The sequence below is a fragment of the Phragmites australis genome, chromosome 17, assembly GCF_958298935.1.
Source record: "Phragmites australis chromosome 17, lpPhrAust1.1, whole genome shotgun sequence".
NCBI lineage: Eukaryota > Viridiplantae > Streptophyta > Magnoliopsida > Poales > Poaceae > Phragmites > Phragmites australis.
Genome location: NC_084937.1, coordinates 16,166,838 through 16,192,414, shown reverse-complemented (window position 1 = coordinate 16,192,414; position 25,577 = coordinate 16,166,838). Strand labels below are relative to the sequence as shown.

Here is a 25,577-nt window from a genome sequence, read left to right as displayed (position 1 = left end):
CCAAAATTCTATCTAATTTTAATACGTTGGAACTGACATCGCACTTGCTGTGTGTATTTTCTGCCTAACAACTCTAGCTCTCTTAAATCTAATATGTTTATTACAACATTAAATAAAGAGGGTCATCTGTTATCAAACATATCATTACTCTTTTATTCCGAGTTTATGATTATATTAAAATCCCCCCCCCCCCCGACCAAAAAGTTATGATTCTAAACGACAAGTATGGACAAATTTAGTTAGGAAACATTGTTTGTGTTCATGTTGTGCAAGTTCATAGACCACCACCAAAACCCACTCGAATCCATCATCTCTATTCTTTAATTTAAACTTCACATAGAAGTCACCATGGGAGATGGTCCCAATGTGAAAAACATTCAAATTAACACCTAAAAGTATGCCTCCTGATCTGCCATGAGGTGATGTCCCATTCCATAAAAAGTCCCCCCCCCCCCCCACAAATATGGTTAAGTTCAACATCTGAGTAATCTTTTCTATTAGTTTCAAGAATGGCAATAAAATCTAGATGTTGTTCAATTGTAGTATCAGATAGGAATCCAAATTTAGCCAAGTCACGAAGATCTCTGCTATTCCAAAAGATTCCTTTCATTTAGAACCATTCCTATTTTTTTTAACCACAACCCCTTTTGTGGTTTTCATTTTTTTTGGGGAACTAGATTTCTTTTTCCTCGGAATGGTTTGAAATTCTCCACTTAGGTGAGTACCATCATCATCCATAACCTCAAATGTCATTTCACTACATAGGTGACTAATGGAGAGGTTATTGAATCCATCATCACTATCTGAATCCGGCTTCACAAAAGAATCATCTAAAGCTCGTACCTCATCCTGCTTAGTTGTATCTACATTGCGCTTAGGAACAACAGTAAGAAATCCACTTCCATTTTCTTTATTTGATTAATACCTACTCATTTCATCATAATTCTTCCCCATAGCCATCCCTATGTTTTGAATATTGGATGAGATACGATAATTTGTAAAAGAAAGAATAGAAGTGCTTTTCACACCATCTGTTGGAGATTCGAGGTTACCTCCAAGCCTTCAACTTTGCAGCTCTCTCCAGTGAGTGTTCATCAGCTATTGATTCCCTCCTTTTACTTTTGCACGAAGTTGACACGAGTGCCTTCTGGCACCTGGATTTTCCAGTCTCTGGAGTTTGAAATCTTGGTGTCATAAGGTCCTCCAGGTCCTGCTTCCCACCAGCCACAGTTGTACATCCATCAACTCCAAGCTTATTTGCTACCCCTGTACTGCAATCTCTCTCTGTAACTCTGTTCCTCTATGATGCTGCCCAAAAGTCCAGTCCCTGCTGCAAGACATGCTCTGGATGTGGTCCGCCCTGGGCTCCAGACCTCCACCTAAACCCAATTTGACTTGCCGCCCAGTGGCAGTGAGCCCTGTATTAATAGCAACTCCTTGCTCCCCCTCTGCTGAGAAAAATCCTCTTCTATCACTCCCTCATTCATCACCTTGTGGCTAATCTCCTCGAGTTGATCCTCTGCTGCCCTATCAAGGATTTGTTCTACCATGTTATGGTAAAAAGCCTCTTTCTCTTGCAAAGGTGAATTCTCAACCTCCCTAATAGTAGAATTTTTTTAAACCATCTTCTGTAGAGAGAGCTAACTTAGATACATCTACTCTCAGATCCCCTTAGTTTTGGTTCTTTTAGCTTCCCTATCCGGCATGTCTTCATCCTCCTAAGTTCCTTTCCCATTATAAACCCCTTGAGTATTGTCCATCTCCGTGTGGCATACATGTCCCCTTGGCCTTCATGCTCTACCAGCACCCTCACATAAAACCACCTGTCTCCAATGACCACGTTTAACATATTGGGCACCTTCTTAGGATCAAGAACACATACATTCATCTGACCAAACTCATTTCTCAAAGTAGTTTTCATATCCACCGATTGTGTAGCCCCGATCGAGCCGATGCCCCAAAGAACAGGCATCTCTTCTCTGAGTTTCTTAGGGACATTATACATTCTCACCCAAATGTTAGGTACAGTCATTCCATCCTCTGGCTCCTCCCACTCATCAAACTATAATTTCACCCCATGTGCTTTTATATCCGTAACTCCCAAAGGCCACATCTCTCTGCAGGTCTTCTTTGTTGGAAACGAAACTAGATAACTATCCTCTCCATGTGATTGTGCCTCACCATCCCATTTGCCAGGCATGAGCCTCTGCAATTCAACGAGCACTTGAGGTAAAGAAAGCATCCCACCAACCACTGTAACCAGCGCTGTTGTATTATCCTTCTTTGTTATTTGTATTGGAGCATGTGGTATGTGATAGAACTCGAGTCCCTCAACAACATAACCAGCTGCATGTGCAACAGTCTTAGGGCCCTTGAGATAATGACACTTATGTGTAACATGGTCATTACTCTCACATATATCGCATAATGGAATAGCAACACATTCATGTGATACATGACCCTTATGAAAGCAACGAAAATAGAATTTTTCCTTGCCTTTTGGAATCTAGGTCTACTCTGGTCCATCACAATTGGCCTCACAATCAGCAATCACATGTTTCCCATCTGCCTTTGCTTTGCCATCTACCAAAGAACCTACTTTTTCCTGTGCAGAGGTGTTGTTTACTGACAAGCTACCCTTTGACATTGAATTTGACACCTCATTGACTCCTCCCTGTCCTTGATCAGCACCCAATGACGCAGTCTAGCCCTGATCATCACCAAGCACCAATGGATCAGCCACATTACCACCCAAAGTTTCACCATCCAGTGATGACGTTTGACCGGTTGGCGAGGGATGTGATGTAAATCCTCCCGGCTGGCCATTGGCCACAGCACCTCAGCCTTGCTGGGTATGCCGTCTGCCACCCCGAGGTCCGCTGCCACCACCACAATATCTCCCTCTATAAAACGGACGTGGAGCACCATGACTTCCACGGCCACCACCAAAGACCCTACCATATCCCGTGCCATGTTCTACTCCATCAAAACCAGAACCAGGATGGAAGTTTTCCCCATTGAAACCACCACGATTGTGACTGTAGTTGTTGTAGTAATTCCCTATGATCCCACCATATCCTCTCCAAGCACCACGACCGCTATTGAACTAACCACCATTGCCACCAAAAATAGTACGATCTGCACGGTCTGCGCCCGTGCCACTTCCGCCATACTGGCTGCCTCTCTGATCCACATCGCGCTCCATCGCTCGTTTTTCCACCTCAACGTATGATAGTCGTGAAGGTGAAACACTCGGAGGAGGAGGAGCCACGTGTTTACAAATGAAGAGACAAATCTGGCGGAGTGTGATTTAGGGTTTACATGGCATTGTTTTCATATTCGGCTTGGTAGTTTTCCAGCTCGTGTGAAAAAAAGCAGGTAAGCCCATAGGCGGGTAGAACCAGGCCTGTCGTAGCCCGTTTGTAATCAGGACTAGCCCTAGGTTCAAACGAGTCAAGCCTGAACTAGTGTGCCCTTTGGGCTCTGATATCATATTGTGACCCTGCATCCTGATCTGGACTTTATTCCTTTCATGTCCAGTATCTCGCCCACCTGACTTCAAAGCTGAAAGTTCCATGATTTTTTAATTTTGAAATTCCATCGCCGTCACTTTTATCTCCGGCGAAAACTCTGCCGACTTCTCCATTACCGAATTAACAACTACCAATGGACGGGAAGATGTTCCTTCAAGAGATTGCACCGATCCTGATGTATCCTGCTGGACCACCTCTGTAGCTGGCTTAACCAACTTAAATGAAGATGGTGCTGAGCAGCGAGACGTCTTTTTTGTGCGTAAATCTTTGACAGGCACATCACCGATTGTGCGCGGTGGCGAGATCCATAATGGTAGAAGTGGACCGCGCCATGGTTTGGATCTAGAATGGAGTCGTTGCTGTGTCACCGCGCCGATGATCCTCCTGACCAATGAATCATGTCTTCCCATACCTTCACCTGAGCTAGATTTACAAAACCCTGTCTTTTCTTTCTCCACCAGATAAATTTCCGTGTCGCAGACGTCGTTCATCGTAAGACCTACCTGCGTCGCTGAGTGTATGATCTCAGCTGTTGTTGGTGTCTTCACCATGTCCTCAACTTCCGATTCTTCTTCCTTTGAGAGAGCCCAAAATTTGGACATTCCTTGCCTGTGATCATGGAGAGGATCTGAACCGCCAATACGTACCTGTGAAGGAGATCGTTTTCCCCCGGATCGCCCCCCTAGAGTCCATTCCGACGATGCTTCCTCCGATGATGTCCTCGGTGGCACCATCGTCAACCTCTGGCCCTTCATCACCCCCTCTTCAAGGATGAAGCCACTGCATCTCTACTCCAGAACGTCCAGCAACACCCTCCCACAGCACGCAGGGCCGTCCGGCGACGACAACTTCCAGCCAGCAGCGACAACTATTGGCCACTATGAACTTAGACCACCAAGAGATGCCAAAGCCTGAGCAGCCTTCCCCCTATGCAGAAGAGTTAGGTAGGGTCTTAAACCATCCATTGCCTTTAGATCATCAACTCTCTTCACCTAGTGCCTGTTTCTTTGAATCTAAGTGAATCAAGTTACAAGTTTTTTTGTGGTTATAACTCTTGGAATTGATTTCTATAGAACCTAAAGTTCATATTCATTCATGAGAGCCACATTTTCTTTAAAGATTTTTGTTGTGTTTTATTTCTCTCGGTTTTGTTGCTTCCGCGTGTTGATTTAAGGTGCATTGGGTAAAACTATTGGGATAGGTCATCCAAGAAATTGACGAGACTCTTATTCATCTTCTCTGGTCGCCTTTCTCGGTTCTACATCCGCCTTCACTTTCCTGCTTTTGGCTGTTCGGGACTGAAGTGGATGGGTGATTTCATGTCTTCGCAGACAGTCAAAACTGGAAACAGAAGCAACAGCAGCCCTGAAAGCAAGAAACTCCGAGAGATACGTCTCAGTTTCGCAGCACAAACGTACATATTTCTTGTTCATGGTTCATCTTCAGTCACGGCACAATAAGACCCAAGGATCGATGAATGAATTGGGTGGTACTGAACACTGGAGATCGCGATGATGCTCAGGCCGGAAACTGATGTTTGTGGCGGGGAACAAACTGGAACGCATTGACAGAGTTATCAGAGCTATCGTTCCGTTCGTATTCACCGCATCGGATAAATTTTCGTGAGAATGATGGTTGCAATTTGCAAGTAATTCCTGGACAAGTGGCAGTACCACCCAAAGAAAACTAGGCTATATGTTTGTTGCCACAACAGATCTCCAATAATTCCAATACGTAGCACATAAATAAAGAAAACTATTGGCAGACATAGTCCTGTCTTAGGAAAATGATGATAGAATGCTCTGAATATTACACAAGAATCCAACTGAACTGACACGGGCAACTCAGAGCTAGCCAAAAGAGGCCATCTATCATGTACAAGAAATGTTAAGCGATGGCTACTAGAACCAGAAGGACAATGATGCATCTGGTACTGAAGATCACCTGAGTTGGGCTCATTTCCTGCCTCATTCGGCAGTGATCCTTATCAATACTGCTCCATCAACCATCCCAAGCCTGCTGCCTAAAACTAGGTGGGCATGTGCAGCGTGCAGTTAACTTATATTTGACTCAATGGTACCTCTGCCTGTCTTCAATCTGATAGCATCGGTGCACCACTACTTCTATAAGCACCTGATTGAAATCTTTGCTGCTTCTCTGATGACAAAAGCCAATGACCAACCTCTTGTACTTTTGTGCCGGCAAAGAAGGTACAGATTCTCAGCTCTCCAACATGCTCCCCTGTTAGCCCGCGTCGAATATGTTGCCTGTAATCCTGCGCCATTTTTCAGCCTTAGTTTGTGTTGAATAAGCCAGCCAACGTTTTCACGGCTGAGCGCGTTTGTAGAGCCTGACGCATGCTCGTCCATGCAGAGGCGCGTCCGAGTCTTCAGGTGAGCGCGCGGTGTGTCCGTTGGACGTGGGATGGCACGGCTGCTGTGGACGGCATGCCGCGCGTGTAGGGGCGAGTGGTGCCCAAGTTTAGCTGGTAATTTGCTCTATTTATTCTGCAATACAATCAGAGAAACGCTGCCAATGTTTGCAGCACCAAAACTCCAAGTGTTCGCGTGTGTTTGTGTTCTAGAGCTCGCCGGCGACAGAAGCTAGCCAGGGTTTGCAACATTTGGCATCAGAGCCTTGTTGATAGGGGCCTGGACTCGATCGCGGCTAAGTACCGCCGCTGGAATCGAGACCCGGCAATCCGCTTCGCACTCATGGCGGGTGATGGCAAGACGACCCCTCCTGACTCTCCCAGCAAATCCGCCCAGAGGAAGGGCGTGGATGGCGCTGGTGGCAGTGGCAAGGAGGAGGTCGTGCGCGTCGTCCGCGAGGTCGGTGGCTCTGCAAATTGGCCGCTTCTCACCAAGACCAATTACACAGAGTGGTCGTTGGTGATGAAAATCAAGATGTAGGCGAGGAATTTGTGGGACGCCATCGACCCCGGCAACGTCTCCCTGCAGGAGGATTGAATGGCACTCGACGCCATCACGAGCGCCGTGCCCATGGAGATGGTGGCGTCGCTGGCCGTGAAGGACTCTGCGGCCGAGGCATGGGAAGCGGTGAAATCCATGCGCGTCGGCAGCGAGTCAGTTCTCAAGTCCAAGGCGCAGCGGCTGCGACGGGAATTTGAGGGGATTCGGTTCAAGGAAGGTGAGTCCGTCGACGATTTTGTTATCCGCCTCACAAATCTCGTCGCCGCATTGAGCACCGTCGGTGAAACCATTGAGGAGAGCAAGGTTGTGGAGAAGCTTCTTCGAGTCGTCCCCAAGCGCCTTTCCACGGTGGCAGTCGCCATTGAGGTCACGACGGACCTCACGAAGCTGAGCCTGGAGGACGTCGGTGGAAGGCTGCGCGCCGCGGATGAACACGCGGCTGAAGACGATGAGCCACCGCCAGTCCGCGCTGACGGCAAGCTCTACCTCACCGAGGAACAATGGCTGGCGCGGAACAAGGAGCGGAAGAAGGGAGAAGGGACCTCTGGCGGGTCCAAGTCCGGCAATCGCCGGAGGAAACCGCGCCGAGGTTCATCGAGTAGTGGTGCCTCAAGCGCTGGTGTGGGCTGGGAGGCCACCAAGGACCAGTGTCACCGGTGTGGCAGGACGGGCCACTGGGCCCGTGACTGCCGCTCGAAGCCCAGAAACGGTGAAGCCCATGTTTTGCAGGCTCAGGAGGACGAGCCCACCCTGCTGATGGCCAGGGTGAACTCGGTCCAGATTCACTCCGCGTTGCCGCCGCTGCACGGGGTCATCACGCCGCCGCCCCTGCCGGTGCCGCACTCCTCGCTGACACGTTGGGAGCCGGGGGGAGCGCCGAGGCATCCCGTGGTGGGGACACCACCAAATTTGTCAGCAGGCCTGCTGAGGTCGGGAGTCACGACGGTACATCCCGTGGAGGTCAAGGCGCCGGTGCACCTCGAGGAGGCCAAAGCGTTCGCACAGCTGGATGGGGACAGGTTCGCCGACGACGCCCTCTGGTACCTCGACACGGGCGCGACCAACCACATGACGGGGTCACGCGATGTCTTCTCCAAGATCGACAACAGCGTCTACGGCACGGTGAGGTTCGGCGACGGGTCAGTTGTCAACATCGAAGGGCGCGGGACAATGCTCTTCTCCTGCAAGACCGGCGAGCACCGGCAGCTCACCGGAGTGTACCACATCCCGCGCCTCGACACCAACCTCATCAGCATCGGTCAGTTGGACGAGGACGGCTACGACGTCCACATCAACCACGGCGTGATGCACATCCGAGACGAGCAGCGAAGTCTACTGGCGTGGATCCGGCGCCTCCCTAACAGCCTCTACACCATCCGGCTCCAGATCACGCGCCCAGTGTGCCTGTCGGTAAGGCGCTCCGACGCGGCATGGCACTGGCACGAGCGTTTCGGCCACATCAACTTCCAGGCGCTGCGGAAGCTAGCAAACGACAACATGGTTCGAGGACTGCCACATATTGATCATGTGGATCAAGTGTGTGACTGATGCATGGCCGGCAAGCAGCGGCGCAACCCGTTCCCGGCGCATGCACGGTGACGCGCGGCGGACGTCCTCGACATGGTGCACGGCGACATCTGCGGGCCGATCACGCCTACAACGCCCAGCGGCAACCGCTACTTCCTACTGCTGGTAGATGACATGAGCCGCTTCATGTGGCTCTGTCTTCTCGCAAGCAAGGATCAAGCACCGGTGGCGATCCGGCGGTTCAAGGCGGCGGCAGAGGTGGAGTCGGGCCGCAAGCTCAAGGTGCTGCGCACTGATCGTGGAGGCGAATTTACCTCCGTGGAGTTTGGGACCTACTGCGCCGAGGAAGGGTTGCAGCGGCAGCTCACCGCCCCCTACTCGCCGCAGCAGAACGGCATCGTGGAGCGGCGCAACCAGACCGTCGTCGGCATGGCGAGAAGCATGCTCCTAGCGAAGGGGCTTCCCGGGATGTTCTGGGGCGAGGCAGTCACCACGGCGGTCTACATCCTCAACAGATCTCCAACGCGCAGCCTCGACTGCAAGACACCCTTTGAAGCTTGGTGTGGTGAGCGGCCGGCAGTGAGTTACTTCCGCACCTTCAGCTGTGTCGCACATGTGCGGAACACCCGGCCGCATCTGAAGAAATTGGAGGAGCGCAGCACGCCGATGATCTTCATCGGGTATGAGCAAGGATCGAAGGCCTACAGGATGTATAATCCTGTGGATGGTCGCGTGCACGTGACACGCGACGCCGTGTTCGACGAGTCGGCACAGTGGAATTGGGGCGCAGAGGCGGACAACGTCGAGCAGCGGGGATGAGAGCCGTTCACCGTCGAGTATACCGTCAGGTCGGCGCCCACGAATGCGGCGGGAGAGGCTCCGGGGGAAAGCCCTGTGGCAGCGCACTCTCCGCCCGTGGCCACGCACTCTCCGCCCGTGGCCACGCTTGGGACACCTGCACCGTCGTCCCCGCCAGTTCCTGTTGCGACACCGACGTCGCCCGAGCTCGTCGAGTTCGCGTCGCCACCGCCGGACCCACACGAGATGCTAGATGCTGATCATGACGACGATGCTCCCGCTCGTTTCCGCACCCTCGACAACGTCTTGGGGCCGGCGTCACCACCAGGGCTCGTGTCGCGCACGCTCGACGGTGGCGAGCTGATGTTCACCACAGCGGAGGAGCCGACGTAATTCAAGGAGGCGGAGCACGAGCAGTGCTGGAGGCGTGCCATGCTGGAGGAGATGAAGTCCATTGAGGAGAACAAGACATGGGACCTCGTCGACCTCCCCACCGGCCACAAGCCCATAGGCCTAAAGTGGGTCTTCAAGGTCAAGAGGGATGAACATGGCGCTATCGTGAAGCACAAGGCGCGTCTGGTGGCGAAGGGATACATCCAGCGGCCCGGGATCGATTTCGAATAAGTGTTTGCACCGGTGGCTCGCATCGAGTCCGTGCGAACACTGATCGCCGTCGCAACGCATGAAGGATGGGAAGTCCACCACATGGACGTGAAGAGCGCGTTCCTGAACGGCGATCTGCAGGAGGAGGTGTACGTCTCCCAGCCGGAGGGATTCATCGTCAAAGGAGCCGAGCACAGGGTTCTGCGGCTCAAGAAGGCGCTCTACGGTCTTCGTCAGGCACCCAGGGCCTGGAATGCCAAGCTCGACGGCAGTTTGTTGTCTCTTGGTTTCCAGAAGAGTGAAGCAGAACACGGCATGTACGTCCGCGGCATCGGGAAGAAACGATTAGTGGTGGGTGTGTATGTCGACGACCTCATCATCACCAGATGCGGGGACATCGGTAGGTTCAAGTCCGAGATGATGAAGATGTTTAGGATGAGTGATCTTGGTTTGCTCTCCTACTATCTTGGCTTGAAGTGCGGCAGTCGACGAGCGGCATCAGTATCAGTCAGGCCACGTATGCCGCCAAGATCGTCGAGCGGAGTGGGATGGCTGCCTGCAACGACTGCACCGTCCCTCTGGAGGCGCGTCTCAAGTTGAGCAAGATGAGAGACAGTAGTCTGGTGGACGCCACGAAGTACCGGAGCATCGTCGGCGGGCTGAGGTACCTGGTAAACACGCGCCCTGACATCGCGTTCGCGGTGGGGTTCGTTAGCCGGTTCCTGGAGCAGCCACGGGAGGATCATCGCGCCGCCGTCAAGCGTCTGATCCGCTACATCTCAGGTACACTTAATCATGGCGTGTACTACAGCAGAGTGGAGGAGGGACCTTGTCGTTTGATTGGCTACAGCGATAGCGATCACGCCGGTGATATTGATGATCGGAGGAGCACAAGCGGCATCCTGTACTGCCTCAGCGGCAACCCAATTACTTGGCAGTCTAGCAAGCAGAAGGTGGTGGCCCTATCGTCGTGTGAAGCAGAGTACATCGCCGCTGCAACTGGTGCGTGTCAAGGCGTCTGGCTGGCTCGGTTGCTGAAGGACCTGGTCGGTTCGGAACCTGAAGCACCAGTGCTGAAGGTAGATAACAAATCTGCCATTGATCTAAGTAGAAATCCCGTCCATCATGACAGAAGCAAACACATAGACACAAAATTCCACTACATCAGAGAGTGCGTGGATGGCGGGAAGATAGTCCTCGAGCAGATTTCTACTGATGATCAGCTCGCGGACATTCTGACGAAGTCACTTGGTCGCGTGAAGTTCCAGGAGCTGCGTGATCGAATTGGGGTCGTCAGCAACAAGTTTCTGCGTCAGGATTAGGAGGAGAATGTTGCCTGTAATCCTGCGCCATTTTTCAGCCTTAGTTTGTGTTGAATAAGCCAGCCAACGTTTTCACGGCTGAGCGCGTTTGTAGAGCCTGACGCATGCTCGTCCATGCAGAGGCGTGTCCGAGTCTTCAGGTGAGCGCGCGGTGTGTCCGTTGGACGTGGGATGGCACAGCTGCTGTGGACAGCATGCCGCGCGTGTAGGGGCGAGTGGTGCCCAAGTTTAGCTGGTAATTTGCTCTATTTATTCTGCAATACAATCAGAGAAACGCTGCCAATGTTTGCAGCACCAAAACTCCAAGTGTTCGCGTGTGTTTGTGTTCTTGAGCTCGTCGGCGACAGAAGCTAGCCGGGGTTTGCAACAGAATATGCGTACACCCCCTGTTCTCCGACATCGCCTCGCACCTGAGGCCGTCCCACTAATCCTCACATGCCCTGTGCGATCTCGACAAAGCTGAGAAAACCGACCCTCTTCCATGCCTCCCTTTTTGTGTGACATCGATACGTCCCCGTGCTCGTCGTCGTGCACTTCCTTCAACGCTGGCATGTGTTACAAACTTGGCAGGAGTCTGAGCCCCGACGAGGTAGGATGCAGCTAGATTTTGTAAATGCCTAGCCTAACAATTCGTATGCTGGAAGGTTTTAGTGTTGCGTCGGTCAGGGCACAGTTCGGCTGCACATGTATTTATACTCGGCAATTGCCGGATGAGGAATAGTATAACCCGAAAACAGAATTCGGAGCAGAAAGATTGCAAGGGATAGAGTTTGTTAACTACATGATCTATCTCCTCACAAATCACAACCTATGTATGTCAACAGACTCACTTTTGAGTTGTTACGCGCCTATTCTATATGGTTGCTGCTAAAAGTGAATCTTCGAAGCCATTACATCTTGAATTAGATTCGACTTTCGCTAGAGGAGCATTGAACACCATGCTGTTCAATTTTCACTCCTAAGCCTGCTTGTTTCCTACGCACCATACTTGCACAGGTCTTCAAACCCCATGTACTGATGCCACTCCATCTTGTGAACTATGTCTGAGATGCCTACCCCACCTGCAGATTGAAAATACAATGATTTCGGTAACATTTCAAACAATGGGATTTTTGTCAACAACAATCAGATGTAGAAGAAGGTACCGAGAGAGAGCGCGCTGATGAAGATCATGGAAGCCAAAATAAAGATGATGAGCGATGCCCGCCCCAACCAATTGATCAGCCTCCTCACCACGTGCTGGCCGATTATGGCGGCGATGAATGCCACAGCGGCGAAGTAAGCAGCTGAAGAAACGGGCAAGAAATTGACTCCATAAATGACTATCACAGTAAGAATTAATGGATAAAATGAGAAATCAAGAGATAATACCATAAGGCACAGGGAACCGGCGCAAGAGGTAGTATTCAACAACCGACATGGAAGACGAGAACATCATTGCAAATGTGGCTGTAGCACTTGAAACCTGTGATGGTTCCATTCAGGGAAGTGTTGAGAAAAATCAGCGACATTTATGTAAAATTCTTACATCCCAAACGGGCCCGAGGGTAGATTGTAGTACCTGGGGAGGGATGCCGAGCTCCAAGAACAGTGGCCCCATGATGAAGCCACCCCCAAGACCTAAAAGACCACCAACGAGTCCTGCGAGGATACCGAATAGGCAGTACACCAAGAGCTGACGAGGTTTCAGGGTACTCTGTTGGCTTCCCTTCGATGATAACACCCTCTTCCCACTCATCAGTCCATGCGCTTCGTACATGCTCACACTTACTGCCACTGGGATCTACGTCCAAGCAGCAGAAAGATGTCATGTCATGCTTTCTAAGGGTCTGTTTTGGTATGAGGATTGCGATTCAAATGCTTATTAGAATTTAGTATACACTTGAACTAAATCCTAAGAGTTCCTAGAGCAATCCGTCCTCGGCCATAGTACCTGGAGAGAATTCAAGACCCAGTATAACGCAGAGCAGGAAGCAGTGTAGTTCTGCAAATATTAAAAGAAAACATCATAGACATTAGTACTTTTGAAGGGGGCAAAATAAGCAGAGAAAAAGATTGGTAAAAATTCATAAACAGACTATGCAATGTCCTACTGAATATTAAATGAGGCTGACACTGATATTCTGTATCATTTGAAATTTTAATTTTGCTTTCGAAATTCACACCTTTGCAATCTGAAGCACAAGGAATGCCACCCACACAAATGCGAGAAGACCGAACTCCTTCCAGTAGACATTCTTCAGAACTGATGTCTGAAATATGGGGAAATCGTTAGCTCAAAATCCTTGCGATTATGGTTTGAAAAAGATTCAGGTGATTATTTATACAAGTACTAGATGTTTACCGCCTCAGCTGATGGGGTTTTTGCCTCAGCTGCAGCACCTGGTGTTGTTTGGATCGTTGTTGCATGCTCTGGTTCCTGACCTGAAATGTTGACGGGAGAAATGTAAGCAAGTTCCTTTGCATTTTGTGAGAGATGAAAACATTCTTTTGTTGCTCTCTTACATGTTTGCTCCAGCCTTTTTGCAGCCTCCTGGAAGATATGAAAGTAGTTCCCATTAGTATAACGTGAAACCAAACAAGATTAGGAAACATAACGCTTCACTATTCTTAAACATGACAATGGAATTGCCAAAAAAAAAAAAACATTACCCTTTTCTTTGTTGTCTCTTTCTTCCATGTCTCAACGCCCTTTAGAAAGGCCTTAGTTGACGTGACTGTTACTCAATTTCGAGGTGCAAACCAAGGTCATTCATGGGCAATTAGATAAGCAATCTGTCGTGATGTCGGGCATAAAATACGCACCTAGGAACAGGATGATCAGGAGGGCCGTGACCAGCCAGTCCGGGAATATAACATTGAAAATAACGCCGATGCTGACCCCAAGCATCAGCATAGGCTGGATGAGCAGGGCGAGGTCGTAGTCGATCAGCGGCATGTCCAAAGTCGGATGCTTCAGCTTTAGATTGTAGTAGACAGTTGAAATGGCTGCGCCCATGATCATACCTATCTCGATCGAAGAGCACAGCATCTCAAATTCTCAACAAAAGAACCAAAACAAATGGATGATTTACAGTAAAATGTTTTTATTACGTAGATATTACTATATTTATTTTCCAGATATGATCTACAATACTACTGCATGCTTAATTTCAGACTTTGACATCAAGAAGAGAAATCCGATCCACAGGAAGTAGCTAGATCCTCACACTTCGACATCGCAGTCGATGACTTGGGATCAAACCCAAGGATCAATGCCAGCATCGGCACAAAGATGCCGCCACCGCCAACGCCACCAACGCTTCCAAACGCCGCGCCGAAGAAGCCGATCAGTGACCCCACAACAATTCGCCACCCAAATCTCATTGGCTACAGTAGACAATGCAACATCCACCAATTAGCACAACACGTCTAAAAGCGCTGCAAATTAACCAGTTAAAAATAGCAGGTCTCATGCATGACTCAAGCTGAACAATGATCCCATGAAACAAATGAAGTTGTTTGCAACATTACCGGCCAAACGTGGTGGTACGAGTTGACGTCACTCTCATGCGTCAAATGCCGCACTGCGCCCACCTCCTCCGGCGCCGCCGCGCCGCCGGCAGGCGAGAGGCCCTGGTCGGCGGCGGCGGCGGCGCATAAGACGACGCCAAGCGCGGCGACGGCGTGCCACTGCCACCTCCTCCCCATTTTCTTGGCCCCAAGAAGGCAACCGAGCGCAGCACACGGTGCGTTGGGACTCTTTGGGTCCTGGCCGGCCGGATCTTGATGGTTCGTTGGGAGGGGACGAGGTCGGGGGGGCAGATTTATAGAGCGCGCAAATTTGGCTCGTAGGCGTAGCGGCTCAGCTCAGGTGTCGTCAGTCAGGATGGGGCAGCTGAGCTTTTATATTAAGCGGAGCTGTGGCTGTGGCGGCACGCACGGCCTGAGCTTTCTCGCGTGTTTGCTATGGCATTGACACAATTTTATTTGATGGTTTTTGGTACCCTACTTTTGGTTAGGGCGCCGTTCACGCCTAATGTACTACCTTTTGGGCTTTGCTTTATTATTATTATTATTATTATTATGCCCCGTATATCTGAAAACATGTGATTAGGTTACACTTGATTCTAAAATTAAGATGCTCACTCAATAATGTAATGCTCTCGTGTGATAATAATACTGCATGCACTCGGGCAGTAGAAAGAGGAGAGCTAGTGCGTACTTGCATAACCACTCATCCTTTATTTTTTTGGAAAATTTAGGTTTATATCACTGTGTCAATTAGGGTTTAGACATTTACCATTGCTTTTATAATATTGAGGCTCACGCCACTGATTCCAAAACTTGTACTTGTTAGGCTCATGCTACCGGGCCAAGGACCTGTCGCTATTGACAGTCAGAGAACTGACAAATCTATTGTAATACAAGTGAACGAATCCTACAGATCAGGCAATCAATCTACGATGTTGTGTCATCTGGATTTTGAAATTTCAACAATGTGATAATTGTTTTTTATATTAACCTAGCACTCCTTCATACTTATCTCTAGATCAGGCAAAGCTCAATCATCTTACCTTTCCTGCAAAAGAGACATGGATAATATAAAATGGAACAATGTACTGAACAGCGAACTCATGTTCATTAGGGATCTGATCTGAGGTTACATAATCAGGACAGCAACTATTAAGGCAGTTGCATTGACAAGATACACATGATCAGACGCGCGCCATGGAAGATGTAACATGGTCAAAGTCGGGCGTTACCTGGACGCGCTCATTGATCGATACATCTTTTTCCCCTTTCAAATTGATGATTGAGATGACAGACATTTGAGCCACAGATGCTCATCACTACAGTCTCCTGAAAAGTGAAGGATGGCTGTGCAAGAAAGATTAACTCGCTGCTGTATTGCATTGCTTACAGGGCTTAAATAGACGCGATTACATGAGCGTGGAGAGTTTCTAGTGCTAACAAACTATCCTACAACCACGGTGATCCACAGGACCTGGTATACATGTATCCGTAGGAAACGCAGAAGATGGAGACGAGTAACGGTAGTGAAAATAGTTAGCTAACAGCCCCCCTCAGTCTGGACGCGGAACAATGTGCAGACTGGCACGAAAATCAGCAAACAATGGACTAGGCAGGCCCTTGGTAAAAATATCCGCAAACTGAAATGCCGACGGCACATGTAGTACTTTAACCTCGCCAAGGCAAACTTTGTCACGAACGAAATGTAGATCAATTTCAATGTGTTTGGTCCTTTGATGCTGCACCGGATTGTTGGACAAGTACATGGCACTTACATTGTCGCAATAGACAATACTTGTTTTGCTCGGTTGATGATGTAATTCCTGAAGAAGTTGACGAAGCCAGCAAGTATCCGCCACGGCATGTGCAATGCCCCTATACTCGGCCTCAGCACTGGATCTGGACACCGTTGGTTGCCTTTTGGATGACCATGAAACCAAGTTATCTCCAAGAAAAACACAATAACCAGAAGTAGATCGCCTGGTATCCGGGCATCCGGCCCAATCAGCATCACTGTAAGCCACAATATCACGGTTGGAAGTGCAACGTAATTGTAGGCCATAGTTGATAGTGCCGCGGACATACCGAAGCACATGTTTGAGTAGCTGAAGATGTGTCTCTCGCGGGGCATGCATAAACAAACACAATTGCTGGACAGCATAACTGATGTCAGGGCGAGTGAGTGTAAGATATTGCAAGGCTCCGGCAAGGCTGCGATATTCGGTGGGATTCGAAAGCAAGGCACCATCATGAGCTGAAACTTTGGACTTGGTGTCCACTGGAGTAAGGCATGGATTGCAGTTTAGCATGTTGGATCGATCAAGAATATCAAGAGCATACTGTGATTGGGAGAGAAATAGGCCAGAGGTGTTGCGCGACACAGATATGCCAAGAAAGTGTTGGAGTGGACCAAGATCAGTCATGGAGAACTCACCTTGGAGTTTGGTCATAATGCTTTGGAGAAAGGATGCGGTGTTGGCGGTGAGGATGATATCGTCTACATAAAGAAGGAGATATGCAGTATGCTGACCCGTGTGGAGAATAAACAAAGAAGAATCAGAGCGCGATGCGTGAAAGCCAAGACTGAGCAAGAATCCTTGGAACCGGAGAAACCAAGTGCGAGGTGCTTGCTTTAAGCCATACAATGATTTGTTCAACTTGCAAACAAGGTCAGGCCGAGTGGCATCAACAAAACCGGCGGGTTGTTGGGAGTACACAGTCTCCGAGAGATCACCATGAAGGAATGCATTTTTGACATCCATTTGATGAATTGGCCAATGTGCGGAAGTTGCAATACTGAGCACCACTCGAATTGTTGATGGTTTGATGACCGGACTAAAAGTTTCACCGAAATCAACTCCTTCTTGTTGAGTGAAGCCACGTACGACCCACCGAGCCTTGTATCTAGCAAGGGAACCGTCCGAATTGAATTTATGTCGAAAAATCCACTTTCCGGAGACGACATTGACACCTGCAGGCTTAGACACCAAACACCAAGTATTGTTCGTCATCAATGCATTAAATTCTTCGAGCATGGCATTGTACCAATTGGGGTCCTTAAGGGCAGAGCGATAGTTGGTAGGGATGGGAGAAATCATGGTGGTCCTGGTAGAGAGATTGAAATGTTGCTTTGGTTGGATGATTCCTGCTTTGGCTCGGGTGATCATGTGATGATGCACAGGCGCTAGGTGGACGAGAGAACATGGCGATGCGTAAGAGTCAGGCTGGTTGGGCAAAGCAGGAGCTGGGGATGTTGGCTGTGGAGGCGCGTTAGGAGGAGACGAGGGAGTGCGAGACGCCGGCTGCGGAGGGGACAGCCCCCCTGAAACTGATGTCGGAGCAACCGGGGAATCGATGCGACGCCAATGGGTGGGCACCAGATCCCAGGAAGATGCGATCGGATCTGCTGTGGCCGCCCGATTTGTGGCTGATGCCGAGGATTTCTCCTGGGAGGCATAAGGAAACTGAGTTTCATCAAAAATTACGTGGCGAGATGTGATGATCTTGCGCGTGGCGAGGTCCATACACCTGTAACCTTTGTGTTCAGGGGGGTAACCTAGGAAAAGACACGGAGTAGAGCGCGGAGACAGCTTATGAGTGGCAGTAGCGGCGAGGTTGGGGTAACACAAGCAACCGAAGATACGTAGATGCGCATATGCTGGAGGCTGGCCGAACAAGGACTGGTAAGGAGTTACGAGATGAAGTGGTTTGCTAGGTCTGCGATTGAGTAAGTAAGTGGCTGTGCGAAGCGCCTCTACCCAAAACGAGGAAGGCAAATGTGCTTGGAAGAGGAGTGTTCGAAGGACGTCATTCGTGGTCCGGATAGCTCTTTCTGCTTTGCCATTTTGAGGTGATGTGTGGGGACAAGATAACCGGAAGAGAATGCCGTGAGAAGAGAGAAAGCGACGAAGGGAGGCATTGTCAAATTCGCGCCCATTATCACATTGAATTGTTTGTATAGAGATGTGAAATTGAGTGAGCACCATGTTATAGAAATCAGGAAGGACAGTATAAGCTTCATCTTTGTGGTGCAAAGGAAAAGTCCATGTATAGTGGGTAAAATCATCAATAATAATGAGGTAATATTTGAAGCCGGTAAAACTGACAACGGGTGAAGTCCAGAGATCACAATGAATTATTTGGAAAGGAAAATAAGTAATGGAGTGAGAGGTAGGGAAGGGTAAACGCACATGGTGACCCTTCTAGCAAGCATCACATATAGAAGACATGCGTTGAGTGTTATTATATGGAATGGAAAAGGTACGAAGTAAATGATCTAAAGACTGGCGTCCAAGGTGTCCAAGCCGCCTGTGCCACACATCAAGAGAGGAGGACGCCTGCAGAGCCATGGGCGGCGTGATCTTGCTGGAGCCGTTGAAGGGATAGAGGTCACCAGTGCTACTGGACCTCATTATTTCTTTCTTGCTGCGAAGATCCTTCACGGAGAAACCAGTGGGATCAAATTCAATGGAGCAGGCATTATCACGAGTGAATTTGCGGACGGAAATTAAATTCTTGACGAGAGAAGGAGTATGAAGAATATCATGGAGATAAAACTGACGTGTAGGTGTGGAAAGAGGAAGAGAAGCCGTGCCAAGAATAGGAATGGAGGACCCATTGCCAACAACGACGTGTGAAGAATCATGTAAAGATGAAGGACAACAAAAGGGTAGTGTACCTGCGTCACTGGACATGTGAGAAGAGGCTCCAGTGTCCATGTACCAGTCGCCATTAGTGGGTTGCGATTGGAGCGACATAGCGTGGAGAGCTTGAATCAGGCCGTTGATGTCGCACGAGGAAGACTGCAGTGGTGCAGACGCAGTCTGGTGCATAGCCGGGTACGCCTGAGCCGGGCCGGCAGGTGGGCGGGGGCCAAGCACGCCGGGGCCGGAAGCACCAGTCCAGGGGGCGCGCCATGGACCAAACCACGGCGCAGGACACTGAGGAGAGGAGGCCATCCATGGAGAAGGCTGCTGCTGTTGGTGCTGGCGCCCGCGCCCTCCGTTGTGGCGGCCACCGCGCCCACGGCCACGGCCACGATAGCCACGACCACGGCCCACGATGTTAGTGGTGGTGAAGGAACTGTGGTTGCTGTTGTCGTTGCGCGTTAGAATGGCGTCGTCACCGGAGGCGCCGGTGGTGACAAGCGCCGTCTCAGTGGTTGCAGGTTGCTCATGTGCCTTGGAGCGCTCCTCTACGAGGAGATAATCACGCGCCTGCATGAATGAGGGAAAGGTGGGAAGAATAGGCATGATCGTTTTGAGGACATGGAACTTCGGGTTGAGGCTGCGAATGAGCTGGTGGACCAGCGTGCGATCGCCAACAGGCTGGTCGCAATCAGCCAAGGCGTCCGCGAGCGTCTTCAGTTTGTGGCAGTACGCGGTGACGGAGAGATCTCCTTGAACGAGGCCATGGAATTCAGACTCGAGGTGCACGGCACGGGAGGGCTTGTTGGCGCAGAAGATGGAGCACAGCCGCTCCCAAACTCTGTAGGCGGTGGAGTCGTCGCTCATCACCATGTCGATGAGGCTCTCGTCGATGGTGGCATAGATCCACATGAGGACTTGCAGGTTTTCAGTGACCCAGTCGGGGTCGTTATGACGGGGTGCGCCATCCTCGACGTGGACGCGAAGGTTGAAACGTCCAAGGACAAGAAGAAGGAGATTTCTCCACTTACGATAATTATTGGACTCCATGGAGAGGGTGTAGGGGATCAAGGCTTTGATGTTGACACTGGAGATCGCCGGAGAAGGAGAGGTGAAGGTGGTGTTGGAGGAGGTGGCACTGGTGGTTACGGCGGCAGCCGTGGAGTCGGCCATGGCGATGAGGAAGGGAGACGGGAAGGGTGGGCGAGAAAATAGGATCAGAACCTGGTGCTCTATGATACCATGCAAGAAAGATTAACTCGCTGCTGTATTGCATTGCTTACAGGGCTTAAATAGATGCGATTACATGAGCGTGGAGAGTTTCTAGTGCTAACAAACTATCCTACAACCACGGTGATCCACAGGACCTGGTATACATGTATCCGTAGGAAACACAGAAGATGGAGACGAGTAACGGTAGTGAAAATAGTTAGCTAACAGGCTGGTATTACTGGCATCACTATCACAAGGATTGCAGACGTAACCTGTTCAGCATGCATAGTCATTCCATTTGCCCTCGCTACATCAGATAGATTTTCATGAGAATGATAGTTGCAACTTGCAACTAATTCGAGGATGGCGACAAGTTGCAATTCAGTCTCCACTCTCCAGCAGCTCTGGCAATGCGATGCTATCCAAACAGGTCAGGGTAAGTGACAGTAAAATTGACCCTCCAATGCTTGTATCTCATCCAAACAAATGTAGACCGATGAAATTGCTGCCACGATAGATCACTAATAATTCCAATGCATAACACAAACCAAAAAGAAATGATATTAGCAGACAAAGTCCAGTGTTGTGGAATGATGATAAAATTTCTCTATGCATTACACAAGAGTCCAACAGATACAGAGGCTATCTATCATGTACCAGCGACTTCAAGTGATCACTAGAAGCAAGGACAATAATGCTTACGAACATCCTCACAAAGAGAGACATGCTTCTCAACCATGAAACAGGGTTTAAAAGGGTAAATGTAATAATGCATCATCACACCAGGATGCATTTTCATTGCTTTTACACCGTCTGTACAACCAAACTAGTAATACATTATTTATGGACTCCCACTACTGCTCCTTTTGATTATTGGTAACCTTTAAATATTTAAGTAAGGTTGAGCGTAAATCAACTGATAGGAGGACAACATGCCTGACTATTACTGAGAACTGAAAATGGTTGAACTGGACTTTGCACAACATTGTACACACCACGATTCATGCACACACAGAAGGCTCGGTTCCCATGGTCGAATTCTATGTTGATCAATCGATGGCTACAGATGTCCCAAGCTCCCAGCAAACCTGGTAGTGCATCCTGAGAATTTGCAGTTTCTGGAACAAAGAAATCCCTCATAACCGTTTTGCTCATGTCAAGCTTCTTGCCCATATTTATAATACTACAATCGATTTAGGTGGCAACAATTTCAATCTAATCCAATAGTTCTTTTTTGCGTAAACAAAAAAGAATACAGTATAAACACAACTGTGTAAGGCACAATTTGTTTTCTACTAATAATGCCAATAACTTTTAATTCGGAAATCGGAACCTTAGAATAACAGAATTACATAGAAATACAGAGTTGATAAACCTCATTAATAGGAACAAATGGAGCAGACAATAAGTTCCACAATTCAAATCTACGAAACTGGCAATTTTGTAAATCTCTTATCCAACAAGTTCCTCTAGTAAAAGTTAGAGTTACACTATTATGATGACCTTTTTCCAGTCATGACAGAAAGTGTGGTTACCCAGATCTATTGCAGCACACATGTCGCAGTGAACCGAACTCTACAGTGTTCGGAACATCAAGCTGAATGAGCATGTCTTATCATTAGTCAAATCTTGTAGAAACAACAATTGGTCAGGAAAGCTACTAGCAGAGCTGCAAACACATAGGTAAAACTAAAGGAAGAGATGCCATCAGTATGTATTAATTTTGGCTGAGAACACTAGAAACTTTAAGCTTCTGCATTGCTCCATATTTTGACATGGCAATTGGCAAGGTAGCCTGACACATTAATCAGTCACATCCATGCCTTTTAAAGCGTCCAGGCGAGATGCAGGGCAAGTTGTCATGTCTGCCTTATGTGCATGCCTTGGTTTCACTAATGCTCGTCGTCAGCCACCCTTCTCCACTCAATTCCACCATTACCCACACCTCTCAATTTGGCGTCGCCCGCCCCTTTCCGTCCTGATTCCAGAGCCATCCATCCCTCTCCAACAGCTATATCCTAGTCCAAATCGTGGGGTGGAGGTGGATGCCCGGGAGATAGAGATGGATGGGGCAACGACGAGGTATAGTCGGGCGGCGGGAAGAAGCTTGGAGGCTGAGGAAGTGAGAGGGGCAGGACGGGAGGGTGAAGAGGAAGAGAGATGGCGGCGGCTGGGGAAGGGACGTGGTGAGGAGGATAAAGAGAGAAGGGCTGCAGCTAGGTTTAGTTGCCTGTTGGGGGTGGGTTGGGGATGAGTTGGGCTGCATAATTCATTGTTTGTGCCAAAGGAAGTTCTTTTAACTAGAAATTCTTTTGTCAATCAGATCTGTCGCCAGATCCAGTGGCTCCTTCCATAATTCTGTTTCAACCACTAGCTCAACAAAAGATCAGTGTGCACCTGCAATGCTATGTTGTACACTCGTGCACTGGTACACAGATTCAGCAGAAGAACAGCAGCCAGTAATCAGAAGGAAGGCACAAACTAACGCTTACGCCAGATGCAAAACTATCATCTGAGCTTAAAAACCAAGCACTACATTGCATTCAAACAAACAACAAGTAGGATAGGATCTAAGCTGCCTTCAGCAAAAACAAGCTAAAAAAGGGCTCACACCTTAGCCCATGCTACGACGACATGCTCAAATTAAGTGGTACCAGTCGAACTCAGGCGAAATCTGGCACCAGGATCGCCTTCTCCGCCGCCACCGCCGTCTTCTCGTCGTCCCCTTCGCCTCGCGCAGGTGCCGGTTCACCGACCCCTTCTCTGACACCCTCGACGCAGCCCTCATCCTTACCGAGCTTCTTCTTCCCGCGCCCTTCCCCAACCACCACGACCCTATCCTCCTCTTCCCCGCGCCCACTGACCACCACCTTGTCGCTGCCTCCTCCGTCCCCTCCGCCGACGACTAAGACCTCGTCGGCGCCCCCGTCTCCGCCTCCGCCGGTGATGAGGGCGTCGGGGACGGCCCCTCGGGCGCGTCCCGCGTCATCCACGCAGCCGCCTCCGCGCGGTACTGCGAGGAGGCATTCCTCCTCCTCCTCGTCAGAGTCGGAGAGGGGGAGACGGCCGAGGCGGGAGGAGACGGCCATGGCGGCGAGGGAGAAGGCCTCTGCAATGGACTCCGGTGGGAGCGCGCAGTCCTCGAGGCCAGCGTCCTCTAGCCGCGGTGGCAAGATGGTCCCGCCCCCGCCGGCGAGGAGCTCGTCGTCGCCGGCCATTCGATCTGCCGTCCGCACGGAGGCTTCACCTCGGCTTCCCGAGGCTTGGAGAAGAAAAAGGAAAGGTTGGGCAGTGAGACCGGGCCACGGATGAGTTTGAAAGCCCATGAGCCGGTGTTGGGCCTGGCTCCTAGGCCTAGGACGTCTCTCGGATTCCGTTATCATGTCGGATTCCGACCACCGCGTTCCAATCTCGTTGACCGTAGTCTCCACACTAAGGTCCTCTCCAACAGGATCTGTAAATTTAAGGATTCTAGTGCTACAGTACTTTGCGGGGGGTACTGTAGCATTAGAAATTCGTCTCTAACAGAGTCTGTATCCAGTGAAGCTCGTCGTCGCCGGCCATTCGATCTGCCGTCCGCACGGAGGCTTCACCTCGGCTTCCCGAGGCTTGGAGAAGAAAAAGGAAAGGTTGGGCAGTGAGATCGGGCCACGGATGAGTTTGAAAGCCCATGAGCCGGTGTTGGGCCTGGCTCCTAGGCCTAGGACGTTTCTCGGATTCCGTTATCGTGTCGGATTCCGACCACCGCGTTCCAATCTCGTTGACCGTAGTCTCCACACTAAGGCCCTCTCCAACAGGATCTGTAAATTTGAGGATTCTAGTGCTACAGTACTTTGCGGGGTACTGTAGCATTCGAAATTCGTCTCTAACAGAGTCTGTATCCAGCGATACAGTACTGTTACAGTGTTAGTGATAGGGGATGCTGTAATAGTACTTTGAGGATGAAAATTTGAGATAGCTGTTGGAGATGGTCTAAGTGAAGCATGCCTCGCTGGCTGAGTCGTGGCCCCCTTCCTCTCTCGGTCTCCGATTCCGTTCCCGCCATGCGCCTCCGCGTCGACCAAGACAAGACGTGCTCGCCAATTCACCTGAGCGTCAATTGGTCTGAGCCCCGCCGATCCGCGTCCGTCTCGGCTTCGCGCGCTATAAATCGCCACCCTCCCACCGCTTCCTTCTTTGCCACACTTGCAGCCTTCGCTTCGCTGTTTCGTGCACTCGCATAGAGGCGGCCGTAGTCTGCCCGTCCGTCCGGCAACCTAGCGCCCGATGGCTCGCCCGGTCTTCCCGGCCGCGCCTCACGAGATGTTCCGCCGGGTCCCCACCGCTCCGCACCAGATGATGAGGACGCCATCGCCGGCGCCAGATCAGGAGCAGCGGCTGTCGGCCGCGCCTCACGAAATGTTCCGCAGGGTCCCTGCCGCTCCGCACCAGATGATGAGGGCGCCATCGCCGGCGCCAGATGAGGAGCTGCGGCTGTTGGACCTCGAGAGGATCGACGACCTCGGCGAGGGCGGATTCGCCACGGTAACCAAGGTGCGGCACCGCCGCACTGGTGCGGTGTTCGCGCTCAAGGTGGCGTTCTACCCGGACCCCGACGCGGATGAGGAGGCCGAGGTGCTCCGCCGCACCGCCGGATCGCCGCACATCGTGCGCTACCACGCCCTGCTCCGCGAGCGCGGCGGCGAGCTCGCATGCGTGCTCGAGCTCATGGACGCCGGCTCGCTCTGCGCCGTCCTCCGCCGGCGTGGGGAACGGGGACTCCAGGAGCCGGCGCTCGCTGAGGTGACCGCGCAGGGCCTCGTGGGTCTGGCCCAACTCCACTCCCGCGGCGTCGCGCACCTCGACGTGAAGCCGGACAACCTCCTCGCCAACGCACGCGGTGAAGTCAAGATCGGCGACTTTAACACCTCCAAGATCCTCTACGGCGCAGGCGGCGAGCGTCTCCTGGTCTCCATCGCGGTCGGCACTGGCGCCTACTTCAGCCCCGAGCGGTTCGCGCGCAATGCCCACGCCGGGCCGCACGGCGCTATGGCCGCCGACGTCTGGGGCCTCGGCGTCACCGTCCTGGAGCTGTTCTTGAGGCGGCGCCCCGTCCTGCCCGCAGTAGAGACACCGTCCTATGAGGAGCTGAAGCAGGTGATCTGCCACGGGGAGCCACCGTCTGTGCCGGAGGATGCAGAGGCGTCGTCGGAGCTGCGCGGGTTCGTGGCCGCGTGCCTGCAGAAGGATCCGAGGCGGCGCGCTACGGTGGCGCAGCTGCTCGGGCACCCGTTCGTCATGCGCCGCGACGTCACGGCTTCGAGCAGCGCGCTGCGGGAGCTCATCGTGGCGACCCTGTAGGGAAATGACATGGAGAAGCAGTCGATCTGTGCAATTGGATTCTTGAGATTAATTGTGCTTCTTCCCTGATTGGTTGTAGTTTAGAATGCAATTGTATAGTATCTCTGGTGTTCATCCAACCTTGATGGAAATTTTTGCCAGCAAAAACAT

The 25,577-nt window shown here is 50.7% G+C and overlaps 5 protein-coding genes across 7 annotated transcripts; 3 read left to right on the top strand and 2 right to left on the bottom strand.

Moving 5' to 3' along the window:
• The first annotated feature begins 6,502 nt into the window (after positions 1 to 6,502).
• Positions 6,503 to 8,014, top strand: LOC133896916 (uncharacterized). Its single transcript, XM_062337550.1, has one exon. The coding sequence runs from the start codon at positions 6,503 to 6,505 to the stop codon at positions 8,012 to 8,014; it is 1,512 nt and encodes a 503-aa protein (XP_062193534.1).
• A 1,985-nt stretch (positions 8,015 to 9,999) lies between these two features.
• Positions 10,000 to 10,716, top strand: LOC133896915 (secreted RxLR effector protein 161-like). The gene has a single exon (XM_062337549.1). The coding sequence runs from the start codon at positions 10,000 to 10,002 to the stop codon at positions 10,714 to 10,716; it is 717 nt and encodes a 238-aa protein (XP_062193533.1).
• Positions 10,717 to 11,091: 375 nt separating this feature from the next.
• LOC133897594 (sulfite exporter TauE/SafE family protein 3-like) lies at positions 11,092 to 14,406 on the bottom strand. The gene is made up of 12 exons (XM_062338382.1): positions 14,230 to 14,406; positions 13,926 to 14,085; positions 13,522 to 13,722; positions 13,369 to 13,433; positions 13,222 to 13,249; positions 13,061 to 13,140; positions 12,882 to 12,968; positions 12,650 to 12,700; positions 12,278 to 12,499; positions 12,088 to 12,181; positions 11,862 to 12,002; positions 11,092 to 11,777 (listed from the first exon to the last, which is right to left on the bottom strand). Exons 1-12 carry the CDS (start codon positions 14,404 to 14,406, stop codon positions 11,692 to 11,694), a joined length of 1,392 nt encoding a protein of 463 aa, XP_062194366.1. The 3' UTR covers positions 11,092 to 11,691.
• A 5,929-nt stretch (positions 14,407 to 20,335) lies between these two features.
• On the bottom strand, positions 20,336 to 23,383 carry LOC133897931 (uncharacterized). 3 transcript variants are annotated; one of them, XR_009905997.1, is made up of 2 exons: positions 22,701 to 23,382; positions 20,336 to 20,608 (listed from the first exon to the last, which is right to left on the bottom strand). XR_009905997.1 is itself a non-coding variant. In XM_062338762.1 (2 exons), exon 1 carries the CDS (start codon positions 23,303 to 23,305, stop codon positions 22,751 to 22,753), a length of 555 nt encoding a protein of 184 aa, XP_062194746.1. In that variant the 5' UTR covers positions 23,306 to 23,383; the 3' UTR covers positions 20,850 to 21,205; positions 22,742 to 22,750. The 3 variants fall into 3 exon arrangements, 1 of the variants encoding a protein (XP_062194746.1); XR_009905996.1 differs by lacking the exon at positions 20,336 to 20,608 and adding an exon at positions 20,850 to 21,205 and having other exon boundaries at positions 22,701 to 23,381; XM_062338762.1 differs by lacking the exon at positions 20,336 to 20,608 and adding an exon at positions 20,850 to 21,205 and having other exon boundaries at positions 22,742 to 23,383.
• Positions 23,384 to 24,277: 894 nt separating this feature from the next.
• Positions 24,278 to 25,541, top strand: LOC133897632 (mitogen-activated protein kinase kinase 9-like). Its single transcript, XM_062338427.1, has one exon. It carries the CDS (start codon positions 24,354 to 24,356, stop codon positions 25,425 to 25,427), a length of 1,074 nt encoding a protein of 357 aa, XP_062194411.1. The 5' UTR covers positions 24,278 to 24,353; the 3' UTR covers positions 25,428 to 25,541.
• The last annotated feature ends 36 nt before the right edge of the window (positions 25,542 to 25,577 follow it).